Below are 21,035 nucleotides of genomic sequence, written 5' to 3' on the forward strand. Positions count from 1 at the left end.
AGAATTAGTAGAGATATAGACCCCTGTAAATCGCTGTTTTGTATAGGAAAAGGGTGATGAAAAGGGGGGGGTGACGACAAGTAGGGGGTCTAACTTAGAACCTTCGAGTAATAAAAAAAAGTAGAGATATAGTCCTCCTAGTAGTAGTACACAGACCCCCTTATTAAACCCTAGAAAAAGCCTATACTACTTCGTATTTAGGTTGTATATCGCCAATGTGGGTGGTCATCCCCCAAATTATCCGCGTCCGGCTCCTGCAGCCTCCAATCTCTCTCGCCCCTGTCCCTCTTCCGATTTTCTCTTACGGCGCCGAGATAGAGGATTGTACAGCTCAGACCACAAAGCCACATCATGCCTAAGCTGACTCCAAGGCCGATCGGATATAACGGCTTCTGATACTCCAGGAATATATTTGAAGCCACAATGCCTCCTAAATTTCCCACGCCAATTTGTACCGCTGATGATACCGATCGCTTGTAATGACCACTCTCCATGTTCGATAACCAACCAAGAACCAGTGGTTGAGTGATGTAGCCTCCGGACACGATTAGAAACAAGGCGAAGTACTTTACCGCCACTGTAAGTCGTTCTTGAGTGAGGAGGAGAATGTAACCCACGGTCGCTATGATAATGCCAACCATGGTGAAGGAATAGCGGTGCCGCACACGATCGGCTAGATATGCGCCCGCAAGACAAGTTGCAGTTGCCACAACATACACAGGAATGGTTCGGACTTGAGCTTCTTCGGCTTTGAAGCCCATTTCGTTGAGGATGGTCGGGATAAAGAACTTGCAGGTATTAGCGATGCCGGCAATCGAAACGAGGATTTGATGGAGCATTAATCAGGGAGAGGGCAGCCTACCGAACCCGCATAGCCGGTATTCACCACACCGAAGTATGCCATAGTACCAAGATAAATCTTCCAGTCCTTGGTGATGCGTTTCGCGGCATGCTTGTTGAGGTGGTCCATTCTCGCTTCTCCGACATCCTGCGCAATGCGGCTGACAAGCAAAGCTCTCTCCTCTTCGCTGAGGAAGTGAGCAGTCTCAGGCCAATCTGGGATCCACCACTTTGATACAACACCAACAATAGCCGTCAGAATGCCTTCGAGAATGAAAATCCTAAGCAAAGATTCCCGTGAGCTGGATGGCCGGTGATGTGAGAAAGGAATACCGAACTAACCAACGCCACGCCTCGTATCCGCCAACCCCAGACATGTTCGCAATAGCGAAAGCCAATAGACCGGAGAAGGCGCCAGCTGTAATACTTCCACAAAAGAATAGCGACATGCGCCACTGTACTTCGTATCGTTTGTAGTACATACTAATCAGGTAGATACAACCTGGGCGAAACGCGTCGCCGTCAGCATGCAGACGCGAAACTGAAGCTCCTGAGGACTCACCTGGGACAATGCCGGCTTCGAAAATTCCCAACAGAACCCTGCATGCGATTAAACCGTTATTATTTTTAACGAGTCCCATGCCGACGGTGGAGATTCCTGAGGTGCAGAATGAGCATCTATTCATCCGTATCATTGTGAAATGAGGCACTTCACAAACCCCATAAAGTAGTGATTGAGCTCAGCCATATAGAGGGCGGCAAGCGTTTGATAACGAGATTCGATGGAACTTCGAATAAAATGTACTAAAATATCAGGGTTAAGACGTAGTGTTCCTCTTGATCATGTATTGGGATTCTGGATGGGCATACTGGAATGAAGAAAACAAATAAGGCGATATTGTAATCAGATCCTGTCATTTTCAAGTCGCCAGTCATGCCTTGAATTCTCGCATTTCCTAGACAACGCGACGTTTAGCGATAATTCTGGCCCAGGTCGTCTAGACGTAGGCTGGGAGCAGGAAAACAAACCAATGTTAGTGCGATCCATGAATGAGAGAAAAAAGATTACTATCAAAGGCGGCAATAGATGCAGGTCGCATTTCCGCAGGAGCTTCTTCTCGGTCTCCGCGTCGATGACAAGCATGGATCCGGAGGCACTCTCGACATGCTTCGAATCAACACCGACATCGACCTTATCTAACGGTTGAGAAGACATGTTGTGATAGTGTGTAGTCAAGTGAGATTGTTGGGTCTTTAGGAATGCAGCTTTTGGAAGGCATGGCCGGCAACAAGCTTATCATTATATACTAGATGTTGTGGGAGTCTAGGACTTGGAACTACACAACTTTGCCGGACGATCCCCCACAAATGCACTAGTGGCCACCACCCCGAAATCCTGGGGTAGTAGTGGGCCATGCCTAGAGAACAATCTGGGGTAAAAGGCGGGGAACCCCATATTAGAGAACCGAGGCCAACCATCGAAGCTTGCAGGCCTCGCTTGAGGAGCTTGGGTCTCGTTGATAGCACGAGATGTAAGATGTTCGCCTCCCGTAGGATTTTTCCCGCACTATTTTACACCTGTTGAGATCTCTTTATGGAAATGGACTCTCCAAATGTGGCATGTGGTCATTTAATAAAACTGGCCGGTATCCCAGCTCGTCATGCCATCATGATCCAAGAGTCATATTTACCCGAGGTATTGGTTTCTAACAGCTCGAATCTGCTTACAGGGGTATCCCATGTGGTCGGGAGAGTGTTGACGCGTCCAGGGCCCAAGAGAGGTTGTACTTGGTTTAATGCTAAGCGTGCTTCGGTTCCGTTCCGAGTAGGGCTCGGAAACCAATGAGGTTTCCGAACTCTAGTTCCGGGGACGGTGATTTATCGCAAAACAACCCCCTGTAAGGATTAGTGAAGCATGCTTCAGTGCAACGCTGGAGCGGGGAAACTCCCAAAGATGGTCGCTCTTGCTTTCCGTTTCCGAGCGGGTGATTGTAGCTGGGACATGATCCAACCATGGGAGATCGGGGTTGCACGCGAAGCTCGTATACTAAATAGGTCGAAAAGCTTAACAAAGAAGCTTCTCTCCATTGGATCGGAGGGTATACTATACTCTACATGCAAAGAACCGTCACGTATCATCCAGGCTACAGTTTCCGTACACCCATTCCATCCATGCCACCTATCCCTCACAAATTGAGCTCCGACAGCAACCCCCCAGGCCAGATCTTATCCGTCTAGACTCTCCCAGAGGAACATTGGCCTTTGTACCGATACGTGCTAATGTGCTGCAAATACCAATACAACTCTGTGGTCATGTCAAAAGTGATGCATTTATTCCGGAGCCACTTGTCCAATCCTGCATTAAACCGCCTAAAACCACCGCATTTGGCTCCACCTTGGGGTAATGCGGGTTCGTGATGAATCCTCATTCCGTTTTGATGTGGACGGCACCTGTGTCGATCTGTTTTGCGATTGCAAGGGGCCCCCCAAGTCCCAGGAGAAGACGACGGAGCTGAGTCCATATGCTGTATCACTTTCAATAGGGAGGGCCTCCTTCTCGTTTTCGAAACTGATGAGAGAAACGGTAAGGCAGGAGGACTCCATCTTGGAGAGATTCATGTTTGGAGTTACATTGCCGACGGTAATCAGAGTCTAGGTGGTCTTCGTGGAGTTGGCAGCATTCACGTGTCCGTAGACGAGGCTAGCACCTTCGCTAAGTGCGACGTGCACTAGGCTTTTTTTCTTCTCTACAGCAGCCTCAGTGATCATGAACGGCCCGGTGCTGAACGCTTTCATGAAAGGAAAAGCCGAAGAGTCGCTGATGAAGGCCAAGATCTACATGGGTACATCGACTTGAAGAAGAACTACGGAACTGAAGACAGCAGAAAGGTAGCAAAGGCAGATAACGATGCGGGCAAGGCTTTAAAGGCATTAATAGATAAGATTGACGCTTTGGTGGCAGAATGCAAGAGATATAAGCTATTCATTTGGCCAAACACGTTTTAGGGGGCTTCCAACTCAGACGTACGTCCATTCAGACAACATATAATAATATATCAAATTAGTCAACGTCATCTTCATAGAGAGATGGTAGATATGCCACCACGACTTCCTGTCCGTGTATTTCGAGCACTGCCTTTTGAAAGCTGTCTTTTAATCCCTCATCCATCCTCCAGTCCCATGAAAACACTGCGAGTCGCGGGGCTGTTATCGGAAGCTCCCCTCCTTCAGGCTCGACCTCATAGTCGGCCTCGTGACCTGGGGCCCCGTATGCGAGAAACATGTAATTTCCATTTCCCTGCCTACAGAACCGTAGATTGGCACGCGTGAGCACCGGCATTTGCGCGAGGGCTTTAGAGAATGATTCAAGTACGGGGCCGATGACGTCTTCATTAGGAAATGTCCTGAACCATTCACGGCCCTCATGGAGGTCCATTTCCCTCTCAAGTTCGATGATGGCGTCCTCGTACTCCACTGCCTCCTCGGTCTCGACGGCAGATCCGTAGCCAGGAGCAAGGTGCATAGAATCCGCAGGGAGGGGTATCTCGCTCTCAGGACTGTGGAAAGGATTTGTCTCGTCCAAAGTCGTAAAATACCACCTTCCGGAAGGGGATTGACACGAGAGTTCGATGTCGAGGTCAGTAAGGTGAGACCAAAATGGTGCCGGTGCCTTCTCCTCGGGTGCTGGCCAGAACAAGGTTGAATCCGCTATACCCTCGTATTGGAAGGTCTTAGTGCTTACGGATAACTTACGCAAGGTTGCACTGGTCCTATCGTAAGAATAAGGGCTAATGAGATTCGGCAGGCGGTCTTTATCCCAGAAGTCTGGGGCCTCGAAAGAAACATAAAACTTGTCCACGAATGCAGGCAGTTTCGAAGAATAGCCTTCCGCTCCATCCACCAATCCGCCGCGGATTTCCCGGCGAAGCAGGTGAAGTATTCCAGGATCGCGGGTACTCCAGCTTACAGAGGTCGCTCGAGGGAAGCAATGAGTTAGGGTAAGATGGCTGCAAAGGTCCATGTCGCGGGTGGCGAGTGAGCTTGGGGAGAACTGAGTGACACATTTCACCTCGGGGAGCTGAGAGGTTCGACGGATTGTGATGAACGAATTCTGGTACCTCTTTCGTTCGAGGTGCTCAAATGGCCGCTCATTGATGGCGCGAAAGCGAAGGTCCGATGGCGAAGAGAAGCCCAGGCATAGAACCAGCCCGGAACCAGCGTCCCACGTGCTTAAAAGTGTAAAAAGACGTCTGAGCTGAGCCACGGCCAACTCGTTATCGACCTGCCTCTCCCCATCGCTCTCATACTTAAAACACATCTCTCGCTTATATTCGGTGAGATAGATAAGAACGTTTAGACTTGTGAGAAACTGCCTGCGCTTGCCGAACACGATGCGGCCAAGATCAATGATATCGCTACTGGTGATGTTTAGCGTTTGGAAAACTCTCTGCTCTATGATCGGTTGCCACCGCCGAGAGAGAACGGACAGATGAGCGATACGCTGATGCTTCCCTCTTCGATCTTCGTCTAGGAGTCCCAAGCTTTCCCTTGGGGTATATAAGAGGCAGGCGATGTGGTCGCATATCTCAGTGGGCAATGTATCCATTGTCAACGGCGCTATCTGAGATGGAATTTGGAAATGATTTGACATAATCCCAGGTCTTCTGGTGTGGGGTGTGATGCGAGGTTGAGACGCCCTCCTCTTTTCATAGCGTCTCGAACTCTTTTCTTCGATGTTTATTTAAAGGGGGCTAAACAACCCCGCTCTTTCTCCCAATGCCGAATCGCGAGCCCTCCCATCCTACTTGCAGTTCAATGCTCTTCCCAGTGCACGACTGATCAAGAGAGGTGCCTAAATCAATTTCATTGATGGCCGCGGCGCTGTGAACCGTGCATGTAATCATGTAATGTGTGTAGAGAATTAACTGATTCATTTTAATGTGATCGTTGTATTTCGTAAAGGAATATAAAAATGAGGCTCGTCGATGGGGATTTAATGATATATTAATGACTCGTACGGCTCACAAACTATTGTCGGGCCGCGTGGTTATGGACAGGATGCCGTTTGTCCTTAAATCCTACTTTAATTAAATTACTTAGTAGGTTTCATTGTCAGAAGAATTACCCCCCGGAATTCTAGGCTGAAAACCACACCGCTAGAAATATCCGTTCGGGAATAATTTTTTCGTCCCTAATTGTCCCTTAACCAGGTTTCAATATCACGTCCCTCAGATACCTCTTCTTACTTTTCAGACCCCAGATCCTGGACACTCGATGGAGAAATGAACAATCACCCACTCAGCCCAGTACGGCCAGGCTTGCATGAGCTGTTTCAAGGCCAAATGGCCCTGTGTTCTGCGGTCCGACGGAGGCGGCTGTGTGTCTTGTATGATCTACTTACAGCTAGACCATTTGACTACAAAAAGATACTCCAAGTGTCGCGACCAGCGCCAATTGACTGTAAGTAGTCTTATATAGCCACTGCACAGCTGTCCTTAGACTGTAAAAGGTTAGTGGTGGGACTACCCGAAATAGGACAAACACCCTTCGCCGCGCACCCCGGATGACAAAGACGGTTCCCTTTCAGGTGCCACCGTCTCAAGATGGCGATGTAACGCCCTCCGATTCGGAAATTTCCAATCCACCAGGCCATGCGGCAGAAAGAGTTGATTGGGTGGACCATGGAAATCTGACGCACAGGTGTCCGCAGATGTCGTTTCTTTTCCTTGCAGCTACTATGTCACCGCCTTTGGCCTTGTGCACTTTGCAAAGTAATAAAGGTTCAGCCGTGACAATGCCGGTCTACGGAACACCCGGAACACCGGCTCGGCAATGAACCGGACCGCAGTGTGCTAACCGGTTGCCAAACCTAAATTCCCCCGGGCCGTCAGGTATTATCGATGTATAATAGAAATTGGTCCTCCTGCCAGATTCCTCTAACAAATCAACTGATCTCCTTGCATTCCATCATGGCTCAGGCAGAGCACCCTGTAATACTGCGCCCTCTAAGTGAGCCGCCAACTGATTTGTACAGGGATACATCCAACCTCTGGAATAAGCTGACAATCAATAGGCCTATTGGAGCAATACTCAAGCACCCGAAGTAATCTAGGTATCTACCTTAACGTTTGTGTGACGGCGACTTATAAGCGCCACTCCACTAAACGCCTTCGAGATGCGTTATACTCTAGCCTCGCCGTGATAATTCAGAGGCATCCTTCACTCTCGGCCGTTATTACAGACGTTGAAACGTCAGCCCCGCGCTTCGTCCGACTATGTAGCATCGATCTATCGTCACGCAGGACGATAAGCCCGACCTAGATACAATTCTACAGGAGCAGCACAACCTTCCCTTCAGACTCGAAAGCCCTTTCCTTCCGCTCTGGCGAGTTCATGTCGTCACACAGGCTATTGATAGCTCGACTTTCGCCCTCTCTTTTGTCTTCCATCATTCTATCGCTGATACTAAGAGCGCAATCATTTTCCTCAAGGATTTAGAGAGTACTCTAGGCTTCCAGACTAGCCCGCTCATATCGCCCATTGTGGTGACTCCCACGCTACCGCTTACTCCAACGCTGGAGTCAGTATGCCCGCTTCTACTCAGGCCCGGATTTTTAGAAACTCAAAGAGACCCAATGCGCATACCCGACAATGTCTGGTCCGGAACTCTACAGTTTCTGCCGGTAAAGACTCGCTTCAATTCACACTTCCTTCCGAGACAGACGACAATAGCATTCCAAACCTTATCCAAGAGGAAGGGGGTGTCTGTTACCTCCGCCCTTATGGCCCTTTTCGCATCTGCTTTGTTTCACATTTTGCCTGACTGTTATACAAGAGTGCAAGGTGATTGCGCCGTTTCGTTACGCCACTTCCTCTCGCCACATGTGGCCCGTCGAGATATGGGGTCCTGGGTTGGTTCTTTCAGCCAGAGCTACAGTCGGTTCGAGGACTCGGTATAGGATAATGCGAAGAAGACGAAGATTACGATAATGACGCTGTTAAAGGGAATGGGGCCGATATGGCCGTGGGATATTTGCGCCACGTGCCCGACATGGCTGCATGGTTTCGGAGCAAACTCGGGAAGTGAAGGCCGGCCGCTTGGGAACTTAGCAACGTTGGCGCGTTGGCACCGCGGGAGGAGGGAGAAACCGTTGGTTGTGAGATCGAGAGCCTGTTATTTAGTCAGAGCGCTAGTGCCTGCTCCGGCGCTATCAAATTGAGTGTGGCGACTGGCAGAGACGGGAGGCTTGGCCTTGGATTTACTTGGCAGGACGGAGTCGTGGAAGCTGAGTTGGTTTATTAGCTGATCGACAAGTTCTTCGCGTTGCTGGAGATAGAGATACAAGATGCGGAGAGTTGAGAAATAACAATTGAACTTACCTAGATATATACCTAACCGGCCACAGTTTAGACTTGCGGACAAAGCATCTCCCCAATATTGTCTGATCTCAACATCCGTTGTGGCGTCATTATGCTCTAGCGATATGCTGTGGGAAAGTAGAATGTTTTATAATACACTCAGGTTAGCTAGCCGCAGAGCATATATCTAACAATAATGCTTTCTTTTACTCTATTATATTTACAAGCTACTTGAAAGATAAATGTAGACCTAATAGAGATGTATATATAAACTCATTTATTTTCTAAGTATAACCTTTAATCATCAAGACGAAGGGTGCAACTCGATTAAAGAGCTAATCTTTTAAAGTTCATATATTTATCGATTCTCTAATTTTTAACTATATGACTGTATATCCTAGAAGCAGCTTCTCCCGCTGAAATTCACATTGCTAGTTTTTAATAGAGGTTGGAGGTTATTGAGAATTCTTGTTCCCCAGTCAATTGTGGTCCTATGAATGTCGAAATAGGGTTTTGAAATCCGCGAGCTTAGTTATAATCACACAAGGGGGAAAGGACAAAGAAAAGACGGTCAATTGAAGTCGTGCAGCTCTGGAAGGTGAGGCAAGCGGGACGGCTGTAGTGGAGAGGATCTTGATTGCTCGTTCAAACTTGCTTGTCTCTCCTATAATTACTACCCCGACCCAGGATTTTTTTTCTGCCACCGAGACCAACCTAAATCGGGAGATAAAGTCAGTCGCAAGACAACAATGTGCCAATTAACCCCATGACTGTAGTACGTCCTGGGGGGAGCTAGCCCGATATTTTACCCGGTCACCGGGCCGGTTGGCTCCCTGGTCGAACCTCACAATGCTGCACCATATCTCAATCGGGCTAGTGCAGGCGAGGCGGAAACACACTCGTTTCCGATAGTCGTGAAACCGGCTGTGCAACCAAGACACCCGCTCTACGACTTGGCCACCGGCTCTCGACTTGGACACCGGCTCGGCTATTTCGACATACTATTCAAACGCACGGGAAAGGCAGACTCGTGTTGCTCATGCTCCGTGGACCGAACTTGAGAGGCTCGCTTAAAGATATCTAGAATACATTTAGAATCTTCGTGGCAAGGGGCACAGATAAGTATTTTCTCTCTCCATTATCTATCTTGTGCTTTCGATTTCCTTTAATATGAAAAATTCGGCTGCTTCAGCGGCAGGTATGAAGAGATTCGGCATCAAGGTTGGTGCGTGCGGCGTGAGAACGGTCTACCTCCGATCCACGTACGACTGATGTTCATTCTGAGGAGGAACATAGCAAGTTTTGAAGTTTCGAAAGTCTAGTTGATTAATGACGAGCTCTGCTTCTCATTCTCCGTCCCGATCTTAATTACTGCGATAGAAAGAGCCATCGCTGATCAATAGGTGTAGAGATAAAAAGAAAGACGTTTGCAAATAGTGGGGGGAGGGACACGCTCCAGTATCAGAGTACAGCTGGAAAAAGAATCGGGGTAGGAGCAGGAGAAGGGAGCACCCTTTCTTCTCTACATTCATTTAGATCTTCATGGTTTAAATTATCGATTGGTCTTAGAAGCCGGTTCCGGCATCGGTACTAGTTCGGCTCTTTTTAGCCTCCCCCAACTTCCCATTCACTTAGTTCTAATTCCAGGAGCTCGAACTCATTCTCTTATCTTCCGGCTTGTGTGTTTAAGTCTTACAGAGCGCTATACTACCTTTTTTTTTTTTTTTTTTTTTTCCGCGTTTTTCTTTTTAACATTTCTCTTTCATTACATGTGTCCTTTCAAATCCTTGCTATTGTTTCCGGTTGAGTAACCGCTCCATCGCGATACGCCTTTGAGCTTTGATGCCTTCATATGAGGCGCAAGTGATAGCTTGCGACTATGGAAGTGTGCGCTCACTCACTTCGAAAGATTGATGACTTACGTGGCTAGGGATAGAGCACTGCCTGAACCACTTCCTCGGTAGTAAGCTTTTATTTCACTCTTCTAAGAAATTATTCTTCCTAGACTTCGTTAGTTCTACCTTCCTTAATATATCTATAATAATAAGATAATAGGAAACTATTTAAAAGATATTATTTTATTGAATCTTATATAATAGTTTTAGTAATACTCGGACATCAGGGGTGACTCTAGTGGGAAATGGTGGGGTTATTGACGGCAAGAACTTGAAAACTCTAAATCGGTGATGGACTCACATTGCGTCGTCTTGATTGTTGCCTCGTTGACCGCGACTGCTGTTGCGCTCTTCATAAATCGAATCAATTGTGCCCACAAGCCTATCAGGTTAATTACCGCACGAAAAGTGCCCTTCAAACGGGTTACGCTGGGGCTTTGGGCCTTTGCAGTTGCCGTAACATACCTCCATGGATCATCCTCCTAGTGCTCACAAACAGAGGCAGCGTCACGTACCCGACCGGGAGCGCAAGCGCGCCGCGAGGGCGTAAGCGTAATAATGTGTACTTTCAACTGGCTCGAATCTATTGGCTAACATGGTCCGCAGTTGCGATGGCTGCCGGCGCCAGAAGGAAAAATGCGATGGCGGGGTTCCCTGCCGGAGGTGTATCAGGCTGCGGAGGGAATGTCTTTTCCTAGGCCGGCCACCTAGACTGGTTAACCATGTTAGGGACTTGCCGGAGAAGTGAGTGGTCAGATCGAGAGCTTGACCTGACTATTGGAGGACGGAACTGACCCAAGTGGCTGCTTTTTTCAGTGCTCAAACCCCAAATCTGGCTACGGACACGAACGAGCTAGCTCAACGGCTGGGTTACATGGAGACTCTATTGAAGCATTATGTCGGAGACATCAGCCTAGATCTTGAAAACCTACAAAGACTTTCTGAATCACTAAATAGCGAGTGCTTAACCCAAACGGCTCGGGGTGCGCAATCGATATCCCGAGGATCCGACTTTGCAGGAATAGAAGAGGAGCGTTTTACAGTACTGCCACTCGGGAATAACGCTATACGTAAGTTTATCTTGTGGTATAATGAGTGGAGATTATTTTACTCAAATGTGTGTTATAGACTACTCCGGCGAGTTCTCGCACTGGAACTTCTCAATGAGAATTAAGAAATGGCTCCAGCTCTGCGCATCCGGGACTGACCAACAGTCGCGCCAGGATACTCTGGGTGGATTCAAGTTTAAAGAGTATTACCGTGCTGAGGAGCTTCAATCTTCGGAGACCTTCTCGTCTCTCTCCTCCCTGCCCCCTCGTCACATAACCGACTTTCTCGTCCAAGTCTTCTTCACCCACGCGAGAACCAACTACTTTTACGTCGACAAGGCGTGGCTCCTCAACAAAATTGATTATGTCTACTCAAACTCCGAATCTATAAGCCAACGTGACGCCAGCACCGTCTGCATCATTTTTACCGTACTCGCTATTGGCACACAGTACGCTTACCTTGGGAGACCTGTCGAGCCTGGCAGCCACGGCCGCGGCCGCGGCCGCGACCAGGACCCAGCTGGCCCCTTCTCCGAGGACGCTATCGGTGTTGTGTTTTACCAGCAGGCTTGCAAGCTGGTGCCCGATGTCATTACCCTGGCCTCCCTCGAAAGTGTCCAGGCATGTCTGCTTATCGGCGTTTACACCCTTCCCCTCGATGCCTCTGGGTTGTCGTATATCTACTTGAATCTAGCTGTCAGGGTCGCCATACAAAATGGTATGCATAGGAGGCACGGTGGTGAGGGACTTGATCCTATCGTGCGCGAGACATGGAACAGGGTGTGGTGGACAGCGTACACTATGGAAAGGTAGAAGATCCCCTCCCGGAATTGACTTACCATGCTCTGACATTGGGACCCATGATACGCTGATAAAGCTAACTAAAATTCTCTTTCTATGGGGTTTAGGCGCGTGGGAATATTTCACGGCCGACCAATCTCGATCGCAAGCCAGGATGTGGATGCGGAATTGCCCCTCGATAATCCGGGCGTCCCACGGGACCCGGCATCGAATCATTTGGCTGCTGTTCTGGAGACTGTACAGCTCCACGAATTACTAGCCGAGATATCCAAGGAGATGTAAGCTAAAGTCCCATTTGTTCCGATCTCCCTAATCCCTCCCTTTCTTTAAGTTGAACTAGAGTTATAACTTGCTACAGATCAGTTTTGCGACAACCGACCATGCCTGGTGCCATGAACACGCTTAGCCGCCTAATCGACTTGAAGAATGCCGTCCACAAGTGGTGGGACGATCTTCCTGGAGATGTCTTCTGCAAGGAGCCTACCCGACAGAGTCAGATCCGCCGTTCCGACATGCACCTCCATCTCGAGTACTGCCTCGTCCGCATGTTCACCGGGCGTCCCTTTATCCTCCCTCGTTTCCGCTCCCGTAACAACACCGGTTCGGGGGTCATACGTTCCCCCTCCACCGACAGCAGTACAGCAGATTCGCGGTCAATCCTCGCATCGGATTGCGTAGCAGCCGCTCTTGCCGTCGTCGATACTTGCAAGGTCCTGAAGGAAACTATTGGTCTCGCACGCGCCTCTTACACTGAATTCAGCGCCTGTCGCGCCGCCCTACTGGTTATCATTGCGCAGTGCCTGCAGGAAAGGACAGACCGCCTGCGCCAATACCTTGGGGACGGTCTCGCTATGATTAAGGTCATGTCAGCAGGCGGCGAGTCTGCGCGCTCGGAGGCGTCCCTTATCGAGGTGTTTGAGCGCGCCATCTCCCGCCTATATCCTGTTAATTATAGTGTGGACTCAGAGAGCGTCTCGGATTATACTCGATTTAAGCAATGGGAGACACTCTGGCGAGGCAACTCGCCCAATGAGCCCCAGCCACGCCCTAATCTTGGACCTGCGATGGCTCCCGCCTCAACAAATTTAAGGGAGGAGGCCGCGGGGCCTACGAGATTAGAAGCAGTTCAGCAGGCGACATCCTCAGTTGCTATAGATTGGAATTTTCCTCCCCTGCCACAGGATTTAGATGAGTTCTCGTCAATGTTTGGACAAAGGGATAATGGCGAGAGTAATCCAATCGGGTCGTATTTCAATAATATGTTTACATGAAATATCGACCTGAGAAAATTGCTTTGTATGGTATAATAGAACTATAAGTTAAAAACCCCGTTTCAGTTATAAGAACTGTAATATCCGGTAGTAAAGGAATACCCCAGCATGCAGTTACACTGCCCTCACAATGTGTCGACCTCCAATCTGGCGAGGGAGTACGCAAGCACTAAAGCCTGAGTTTAAACTTGCAAAATGATCCGACGTAGGGCATCGATATGTAACAGGTATTGATGGGTCTAGCCGACAACAGAGGCATGTTCTACGAAAAGATCGAATTGTCAGCCAAGGCTTCAGGGGAATGACTTTGATGGCCTACCACGGCTATTACCAGATACACTCTCCCTCTGCTAGAAACTGGGCAGACGGTACATCTCGATCAACTCTCTCGGTATAGTTAAAGAGGATGGATCTGATTGGAGTGCTAAATCTGTTAACCGGTGGAAAGTGGCGTCGCTCAGCTGCTGCGGTTCAATTGGCAAGCTCAGCTCTGAAGGTGGACGTCGCGAACTTGAATTCGGACGCCGTGCCTGTTCAACTCGCGGCGGGTTCTACACCAACGGATGTGGTATCCAATAGGCTGGTTCAACCCGCCGTTCGTCGAATCCACGTCGTGAAATGATTGGAGAGAAAGGAAAGTACCGATTTAAGAAAGAACCCGGCTTCGGTTTTATTGGTGGGTATGTTTGGATGTAACATTTAGGGATCCGATGGGTTTTTCAAGCCGGCTCTGTTTCCAGATAGATGTCTGTCTCTCTAATTTAACCTTGTCCTTTGGCCGGCGTGGGCTGGGTTGTAATATTAGTGGGATGTAACGATGGTGAGCTCCCAGCTATCAGCCCTACAAACGTCCATGAGCTGCGTTCGTAGTACCACCGGCATCCCGACAGAGAAGGGCTCACAAGAAGAACTTGCTATTTACTAAGTCGACTAGATTCACCACCGCTGGTGTCGGGATTCCCAGAGACTCCAAACCTTCCTGGTTTAGTAAGTCCGAATTAAGCGCCATGGACATTGGTGTGAGCCCGAGCCAAGTCGATTCGCGCACCCTGTTCGACAAGGATACGGGGCCCCAGTTCCAAGGTCGCTAGAACACGATATACTGATGTAGGGCTGTGCGGTCAAAGGTTTCTTGGTGGTTGACCTTTGTACGGTCAACCAGTTCTTCGATGTTCTCTTCCCTAGTGAAAAGGGATTTGACAGTCCTTCACCCCGCCGAGTCATTCGATAACGCAGTGTCGAGCGACCCAAAATATCGTATACGTTGGGCAGCGTATCCGAGGGTGCTCGTACCATCATCTTGGCAGAGATCATCCTGGAAGCAAGATGAGCTCGAACGCCATTCTCCGGTGAGACTTCGATGGGAGGGTGTGGTCGGCAATGCTAGCTACCGACTGAGCAAGATCACGGGGATCCTGGCGGTATCTCCTGATGGCGGGGAGAAAGCCGTCTTTCGTCTTCTGGAACTAGAGGGTTACGCCTAAACTAAGAATCTTACGGAAGCACTCAACGCCGGGATTATTTAACTCCCTCACAGTTTATCTATGGGGCAGTAGTGCCAGAACCCATAGAATCGTCGACTTTGCTTGTTATTCCGACCTCTCGCCCACGGGATACCTCTGCGTATCGGCAGCGCCCATCCTCCCATTGGAGCAACCGGCCGTCGCTGTGTTCTTGCACAGGGTATATGCAGGTGTCTTCCTAACTTGCCTGGCTCTAGCACCGTCTGTGTCATGGGTTGCGGGCTTTAATAAAGTCCGTTCACAATTTAGCAATACCACTATCCGATACAAAGGCCGGCCTGCCGACAACACCACTCTGTGCGGTGGCGGGACAGTGCACCATGACGGATGGGCCGACATTGGTGACCGCCAGTTATGTCACCCTCAATGTCTTCTCCGACGGCCACCTTGCCGGCCGTGGGAACTGCTGGGGCTTCACGAATCACACCTCGTAAAGGACGCGCAGCTGTTGATTTAGTTCTAGGGAGGCCCTGGGGGCAGCTCGTTACATGTCATGCTGTACGAAAACAGGCCCCGCCTTACCGACGGCGTATTAAGAATGATCTATGTGAGATTATCAATGTAGCCCATACTCGAACCATTGATCTAATCCTGGTACAGATGCGAACTCTCCCAACTCGAACGACGGAAATCTTGAGTCAACATCATAGCCTATCCCAGATAGTACTGACGAATTCGGGAACATCTCCAGGCTTGAGTCGGGAGTCATTTGGGGCGCGCGTCCAATCTCGGTTTCGGTACCGCTGGTCTGCCGTGTCCGAAGAGACATCTCCCTCTCCTTCGCCTCACTATGCCGATTCATAGCCCAGGTCCTAAACCTGGAGTATGCCTGGCTGTTCGTGCCGCCTACCTCGCTCGCAAGATGCTGTTCTCTCCTTGCCCGGACATCAAGTCGATGGATAGCCATTTCCAGGGCCACGATAGTCAGTTTCTCAGAGTTGTTGGAAAAAATTCCTATAGACCACTTCTTGAGGAGCTTAATCCCTTTATCGCAGGTGTGCTGGAGGCGTGGACTTTGTGTAGAAATGCGCTGTGCGAGAACTGCGAGTAAAGCAGCACAGCAAGACGTGAACTCGGTGTAAGATGTCCTAGCAAGGCCGATCTCGTCGTCAAGAGTTTGGCAGAGGTCGATAACAGCGATAGCACTGTAGATACAGTCATTTACAAGGTCGTCGATGGTTCCTTTTAAGACCACTGCTGTCGTGGGATCATTCTCCAAAATATCGGCTAGAGAGGAGCCTTTGAGGATGAAGGAGCGACCAATAAAGATGTGAATGAGGTGAAATGTTAGTTGAAGATGGATGTTGAATCGGAATAAAGGTTTTGTGGGCGTTAAATCCCGGCAGAAGGTTTCCGTAGGGAGGCTTTGCCAGTAGGTGCGAAGCTGCTGTTTGAGGTTCACTACTGATTGGATTATCTCTGGTTTTTGTTTCCCGGAGGCTCTCTTGAAGGACACGCTGCCACGTCGTGTGGGTATTAGACAAAGAAAGGCCTTCTCACAACGGAAGCGGTAGGAAAAGAGCACTTACATCGCATCCCTGGAATCTTCGAGGAATTCCGTCAGTTTAATCATAGCTAATATGTTTGGCATCGTGTTGTGCCGACTGCTTGTTGGCAAGTCCTTTAGTTCCTGTGGCAGCTCCGTGTCAACCTCCGAAGACGCAATGGACACAGGCCGGCCATGAAAAACGCATAATCTCCTGCCTCCCGCCCCGTGGACGGAAAAAAAAGAAATTAGCATTGTAGTTCCAATTGGTTTCACGTTTAGCCATACCTTTCTAATGTATAAGCTGTCCACCATATTCTTTTCCTCAACTCCACCTCCCGTGGCTCGAGGTGTTTATGGTACCGAAGGTGCATCCCGTTCTGTGTTGCAATCTTAATAGCAATCCCTAGATATGTGCAACTCAACCCCGCAGCATCAATCGGAAGAGTATACACGGCAAGTAGCTCAAAAGCCTGGACGCTCTCAATAGAGGCATGGGCGATTACATCTGGTATGAGCTTTGAAGCCTGGTGGTAGAACTTGAGCGCGATGGCATCATCCTCCGTGTGTGCCATTTCCCGGTCTACTGGCCCAGGGGAAAATGGGTCATCCGAAGTAGTAGAGCAAAGATGGCAGAACTGTGTTCCGATTGCAAATATCATGAGTACGGTGCATACCCAAGATGCATCATTGATGCTCAGATGGGAAGGGGAAGACGAAGAGTAAAAGTCGTTGAGCTTTCCACGAAGCAGTGGTTCATCGACATAAGAGTAATTTGTCTGTGCGAATTCGAAAAAAGCATCTAGTAGAAAGGAAGCCACATCAGGAGGGGGGAAATTGCTAACAGCACCGAGAACAACAAGGTCCTTCGAGTGGAGTTGGGTCGCGGATGGGGATTCTGCGACAACAGTGAACCGTTCTGGGTGATCCTGAATACGGGGTTAGTAAAGATATTGACACATGTTAACACGAAGCTCTCACTAACGTCTGGAAGAAAATCATTTAGCCGACTCTCAATGTTTTGTTGGAGGCGCAGAGTGAAATCGGAATGGGAGAGCTCTCCGGAGTATACTATCCTATCCTATTAGAACACGGATTCATTCAATTTCTTCAATTTTCCTACAGGTGACTTACAAGCTGGAGTCTTCGAGGTGGTAGATGGGCTGGTCTCCTTATCCTCACTGCTTATCTCCGTCCTACTCGGTGTGCGACCTTGCCCGAGAGATCTTCGTTGTAGATCCGATCCAGGAGTAAGGGAGGTTAAGAGCCGCGTGAGTTGCTTCTTGTCAAACTCCTTTGTGCCGGTAAAATGTGATACAATCCGCTCCAGAGTTCGAATCCTTTCAACGTCGAAGAAGGTATTATCATCTCCCCCAGGTTCCCGGTATCTTGGTCGGTTCGACCTGAAGCTGCCGGTGAAGCTGCAGGGACGCCCTGAGCGGGTACATCGAGAGCAAGGCTCGCCACCTTGGCATTTCTCCTTCAGCCTCCGGCAGTCGTCGCAACTGAATTCGACGTTAGTTAGGGGGAAATATGTTCGAAGAGTGAAGACTTGCGGGGCGGAGAAGGGGGAATGTCACGCTCTTGCCACCCTCTTGCGGCTCTCTTCAGGTACTTCGCGTCTCTTCCGTCTCCGACTCTCAGCAGGCAATAACCTCCCATCGGGGCTAAGAGTTTCATTGGCTCCTGCAGCGTCGTCCACAGAGGTTCTATCTGCTTGCATCGTTGCAGAACACTAGGGAGGTATGATCCAGGTACTGTGATTCCGTGAATGGATGGTGGAAGGACATGCTTTCCCCCGCATTAATAAACGGGATAGGTGCTTATCTGTGGAACGCACTATGCCTAATTTGGTCGCCATCACAAGACCTTAATCTGCCTGGCAGCAGGCATGCGACTCTCTCAAAGAATTAATTGAGAAGTCCTTCTAAAGACTGGGAACTAAAATCATTTTGTTAAATAAGCTCGTCCCAATCGATTTTTGTGGATATATTTTTGTTCCTATTGCTTGAGCCAGGCGAATTCCATGTGCTGCTAGTAGCCACTGTAGGCACTTGCCCATCATTCGCATGGTGGCCAACCGCCAGGCAGACGGCGTCGGTCTGCAGGAAGAACGATCCATCGCAGGATGACACGCCACATCCCCACACACAAGATGCAGCTTTGAGAAGAGGGACAGAAACCATTGGACGCCTTTCCGTCTTCTCCACACTTTGCAACATGCGTCATGCAAGAGTTTGGCGTGCTTTCTGATTTGAAAGATGTAGAGATGGAATTGTTTCGCTGCTTTCCAGGACCGTACGTAATAACCCACGCTGACGACGAGGAACCAGTCAGGTATCCTCCCCTTTTTTTCTTCTTCTTCTTTTCTTTTTTCTTTTCTTTTCCACGGCTTCTTCTCCACAGCTTCTCACGACTCGACCCCCCCGGAATACTCTCAAAATTCAAGGAGTCATGCGGTGAAGGAGCCGCAATGCCGACGACCGCCTCACCATTGCTGCTATTCTATTCTGTGTCGGCCATTTAACTAGCCCAAGGTCAAGCAATGGCAATTGATCCATGTTATATCACTGCTAAATGGTCTCCAGGAGATAAGGGCTGGTAATAGTATTGTTGAACGCCTGGAGGAAATTCGAGCAGTTTATAGAAAAGGATAGAGTTGAAGGCAGTTTTGAGATGAAATTTTGCTCTGTTAGCCTTGACAGATGCTTTGTGTTTAAATAACCTCTTCGCGCAAGTTCCCCAGGCGCCTCACTTCTGTATTTTAAGTTTCTTTAATTCCACACCTCTATGCCTCTATGTGAACTATCTAAATATCCCTCATTCACTCCATCGTCTTCCAAGTATCTAGAAGCCCAGCTACCTCTGGCAACCTGCTAATACATACTCTTCCCTCCTTGATTACGGCCAGAACCTCACTCTCCCGCTCAAACAAGGTGATATCCTCTAAAGGGTTCTTGTTCAATATGAGAATATCGGCCCGGAAACCAGTCTTCACTTGTCCCAAACTTTCCGCCTCTCCCATCATTCGAGCCGGGTTGACCGTCGTGCTCTTTAGAATATCCAACGGTGAAAGCACCTCGCTCCGAATGCTGAACTCCCGAAGCTGATATGTCCCGAGAGGGCCTAGCAAATCGGATCCATAACACAACGTGACACCCGCCTCCTTCGCAATCTTCAGTGCTTTCATCCCCATCTCCAGTACCCTTTTGTTCTTTGTCTGAGATTCGCCTGTTAAGAACTGTGGCAACGCGGGATCGGCTAACGTCTGATACGTTACGAGAGTCGGCGTGAGGAAACAGCCCTTCTCCGCCATTAGTTTCGCAGTAGGTTCATCCAGCAGGTTCCCGTGCTCGATTCCCTTCACGCCGTTCTCAACCGCAATCCGAATTGACTCGGGAGAGTATGCGTGGCACGTAACATATGTCCTTGAATTCGTTGCCACAAGCACCATAGCGCGAATCTCTTCTGGGCTGAACTGGTTCCCGTCCAATCGATCAGTCGGGCTTACGACGCCTCCACTGCCCATAATCTTGAGGAAATCTGCACCGCGACGAATCTCATCTCGTGCGGTAGCAAGACAGGCGGGAACCCCGTCGCAGATTCTCCCCAAACCGGACACAAATCCAGAGGCGCAGTCGCAGTGATCATGTGGCGAGCGGAAATCCCCATGGCCGCCGGTTTGACTTAACGCGTGCCCCGATAGGAAGAGCCTCGGGCCAGGAACGAGCCATTCCTCTACGGCTTGTTTCAGCGCATAAGGAGCACCGCCGCAGTCGCGTACGGTAGTGAATCCCCGTGAGAGCATAGAGCGACACACGTACGTCATGCGGAGCATGGCTTGATGCTCGGGCGTGGTCATAACCTTGCCAAAGTCGGATTCGCCTGGGGCCGCGCCGATGTGAACGTGGGCGTCGATGAGACCTGGGCAGACGTATTTGCCTGCCACGTCAATCTTTATTGCATTGTTTTCCTGGGAGAAGGGCTCGGTCGTGACGGCGATGATGACGCCTCCGGAGAGAAAGATCGTTGCGTCCGGTATAATGTCTCCCGTTAGAGGGTCAACAACATTCGCGTTCGTGAGGAGGTAGTCAGGTGGGGGGGATTTCGGGAGCCACGGCTTGATGAAGTGAGGTGACAGAGAGGCCATTGTGCATGAATTGGGGTGACGCAGATGTCTCAAATTGTGTCAAAAGATAAGTCGGGAGCAAGCGGAAAGGAAAACGAAGGAGAATAGCGTCTCTGCGGCAGCCGGTGGGTGGTAACACAATTGAGCGCCCAAAGCAGCTTAACTATGAATAAATAGGTCCACTGAGAAGTATTCAGGTGTGGTGGTGTATGGCATTTCTTTTTTTTTCTTTGCAGATACAATTTCATGCGGATGGATACTGGATTCCACGAACCGGCTCGGTGAATTCGAGGTAAGACGACATTAATGTCGTCTCATTTCCTTCAGACCCTTAATCGTTCTGAACCGGTCGCTGACCCGGTGACCCGCAATTAATAGACATGGGACCGGGCCGGTAACCCCCATGAAATCGCAATAGGTGCTCTATTGGCTAGAGATATCATGATGGATGGCCGTTCACTCTGTATCCTCCGCCCTAGTCTTCTCTCAAGAGTCGAGCAGCGTGGCTCCTCGGACAAAGGGGATGCCTCGTCAGTAACTATTTATCGGTCGACATTTATAAATCATCCCGAAATCATACGTGAAAGAAATCTTATCCTCTCCACATCTGGTGCTTCCCCCGCAAACGCATAACGCTTTCTTTAGTAAATCATTGCGTAGGGGTGAACATGACTTCGAACTT

At 49.4% G+C, this 21,035-nt stretch overlaps 3 protein-coding genes and 1 pseudogene across 3 annotated transcripts; 1 reads left to right on the forward strand and 3 right to left on the reverse strand.

Moving 5' to 3' along the window:
• Nucleotides 1–838: 838 nt before the first annotated feature.
• SAPIO_CDS6290 (uncharacterized protein) lies at nt 839–2,056 on the reverse strand (the record flags this gene model as incomplete). The annotated part of the gene is made up of 6 exons (XM_016788432.1): nt 839–1,121; nt 1,183–1,258; nt 1,325–1,342; nt 1,403–1,440; nt 1,560–1,644; nt 1,870–2,056. The coding sequence occupies 6 exons, from the start codon at nt 2,054–2,056 to the stop codon at nt 839–841; spliced, it is 687 nt and encodes a 228-aa protein (XP_016641866.1).
• A 1,845-nt stretch (nt 2,057–3,901) lies between these two features.
• On the reverse strand, nt 3,902–5,446 carry SAPIO_CDS6291 (annotated as a pseudogene; the record flags this gene model as incomplete).
• Nucleotides 5,447–10,563: 5,117 nt separating this feature from the next.
• On the forward strand, nt 10,564–13,215 carry SAPIO_CDS6292 (uncharacterized protein; the record flags this gene model as incomplete). Its single annotated transcript, XM_016788433.1, has 6 exons — nt 10,564–10,640; nt 10,701–10,838; nt 11,052–11,164; nt 11,223–11,952; nt 12,052–12,222; nt 12,303–13,215. The coding sequence occupies 6 exons, from the start codon at nt 10,564–10,566 to the stop codon at nt 13,213–13,215; spliced, it is 2,142 nt and encodes a 713-aa protein (XP_016641867.1).
• A 1,944-nt stretch (nt 13,216–15,159) lies between these two features.
• SAPIO_CDS6293 (uncharacterized protein) lies at nt 15,160–20,374 on the reverse strand (the record flags this gene model as incomplete). Its single annotated transcript, XM_016788434.1, has 8 exons — nt 15,160–15,208; nt 15,410–16,195; nt 16,268–16,276; nt 16,513–17,153; nt 17,210–17,295; nt 17,359–17,729; nt 18,527–18,729; nt 19,112–20,374. The coding sequence occupies 8 exons, from the start codon at nt 20,372–20,374 to the stop codon at nt 15,160–15,162; spliced, it is 3,408 nt and encodes a 1,135-aa protein (XP_016641868.1).
• Nucleotides 20,375–21,035: the final 661 nt, after the last annotated feature.

This window comes from Scedosporium apiospermum (genome assembly GCF_000732125.1).
Source record: "Scedosporium apiospermum strain IHEM 14462 chromosome Unknown SEQ_SAPIO_0102, whole genome shotgun sequence".
In the NCBI taxonomy this organism is placed as follows: domain Eukaryota; kingdom Fungi; phylum Ascomycota; class Sordariomycetes; order Microascales; family Microascaceae; genus Scedosporium; species Scedosporium apiospermum.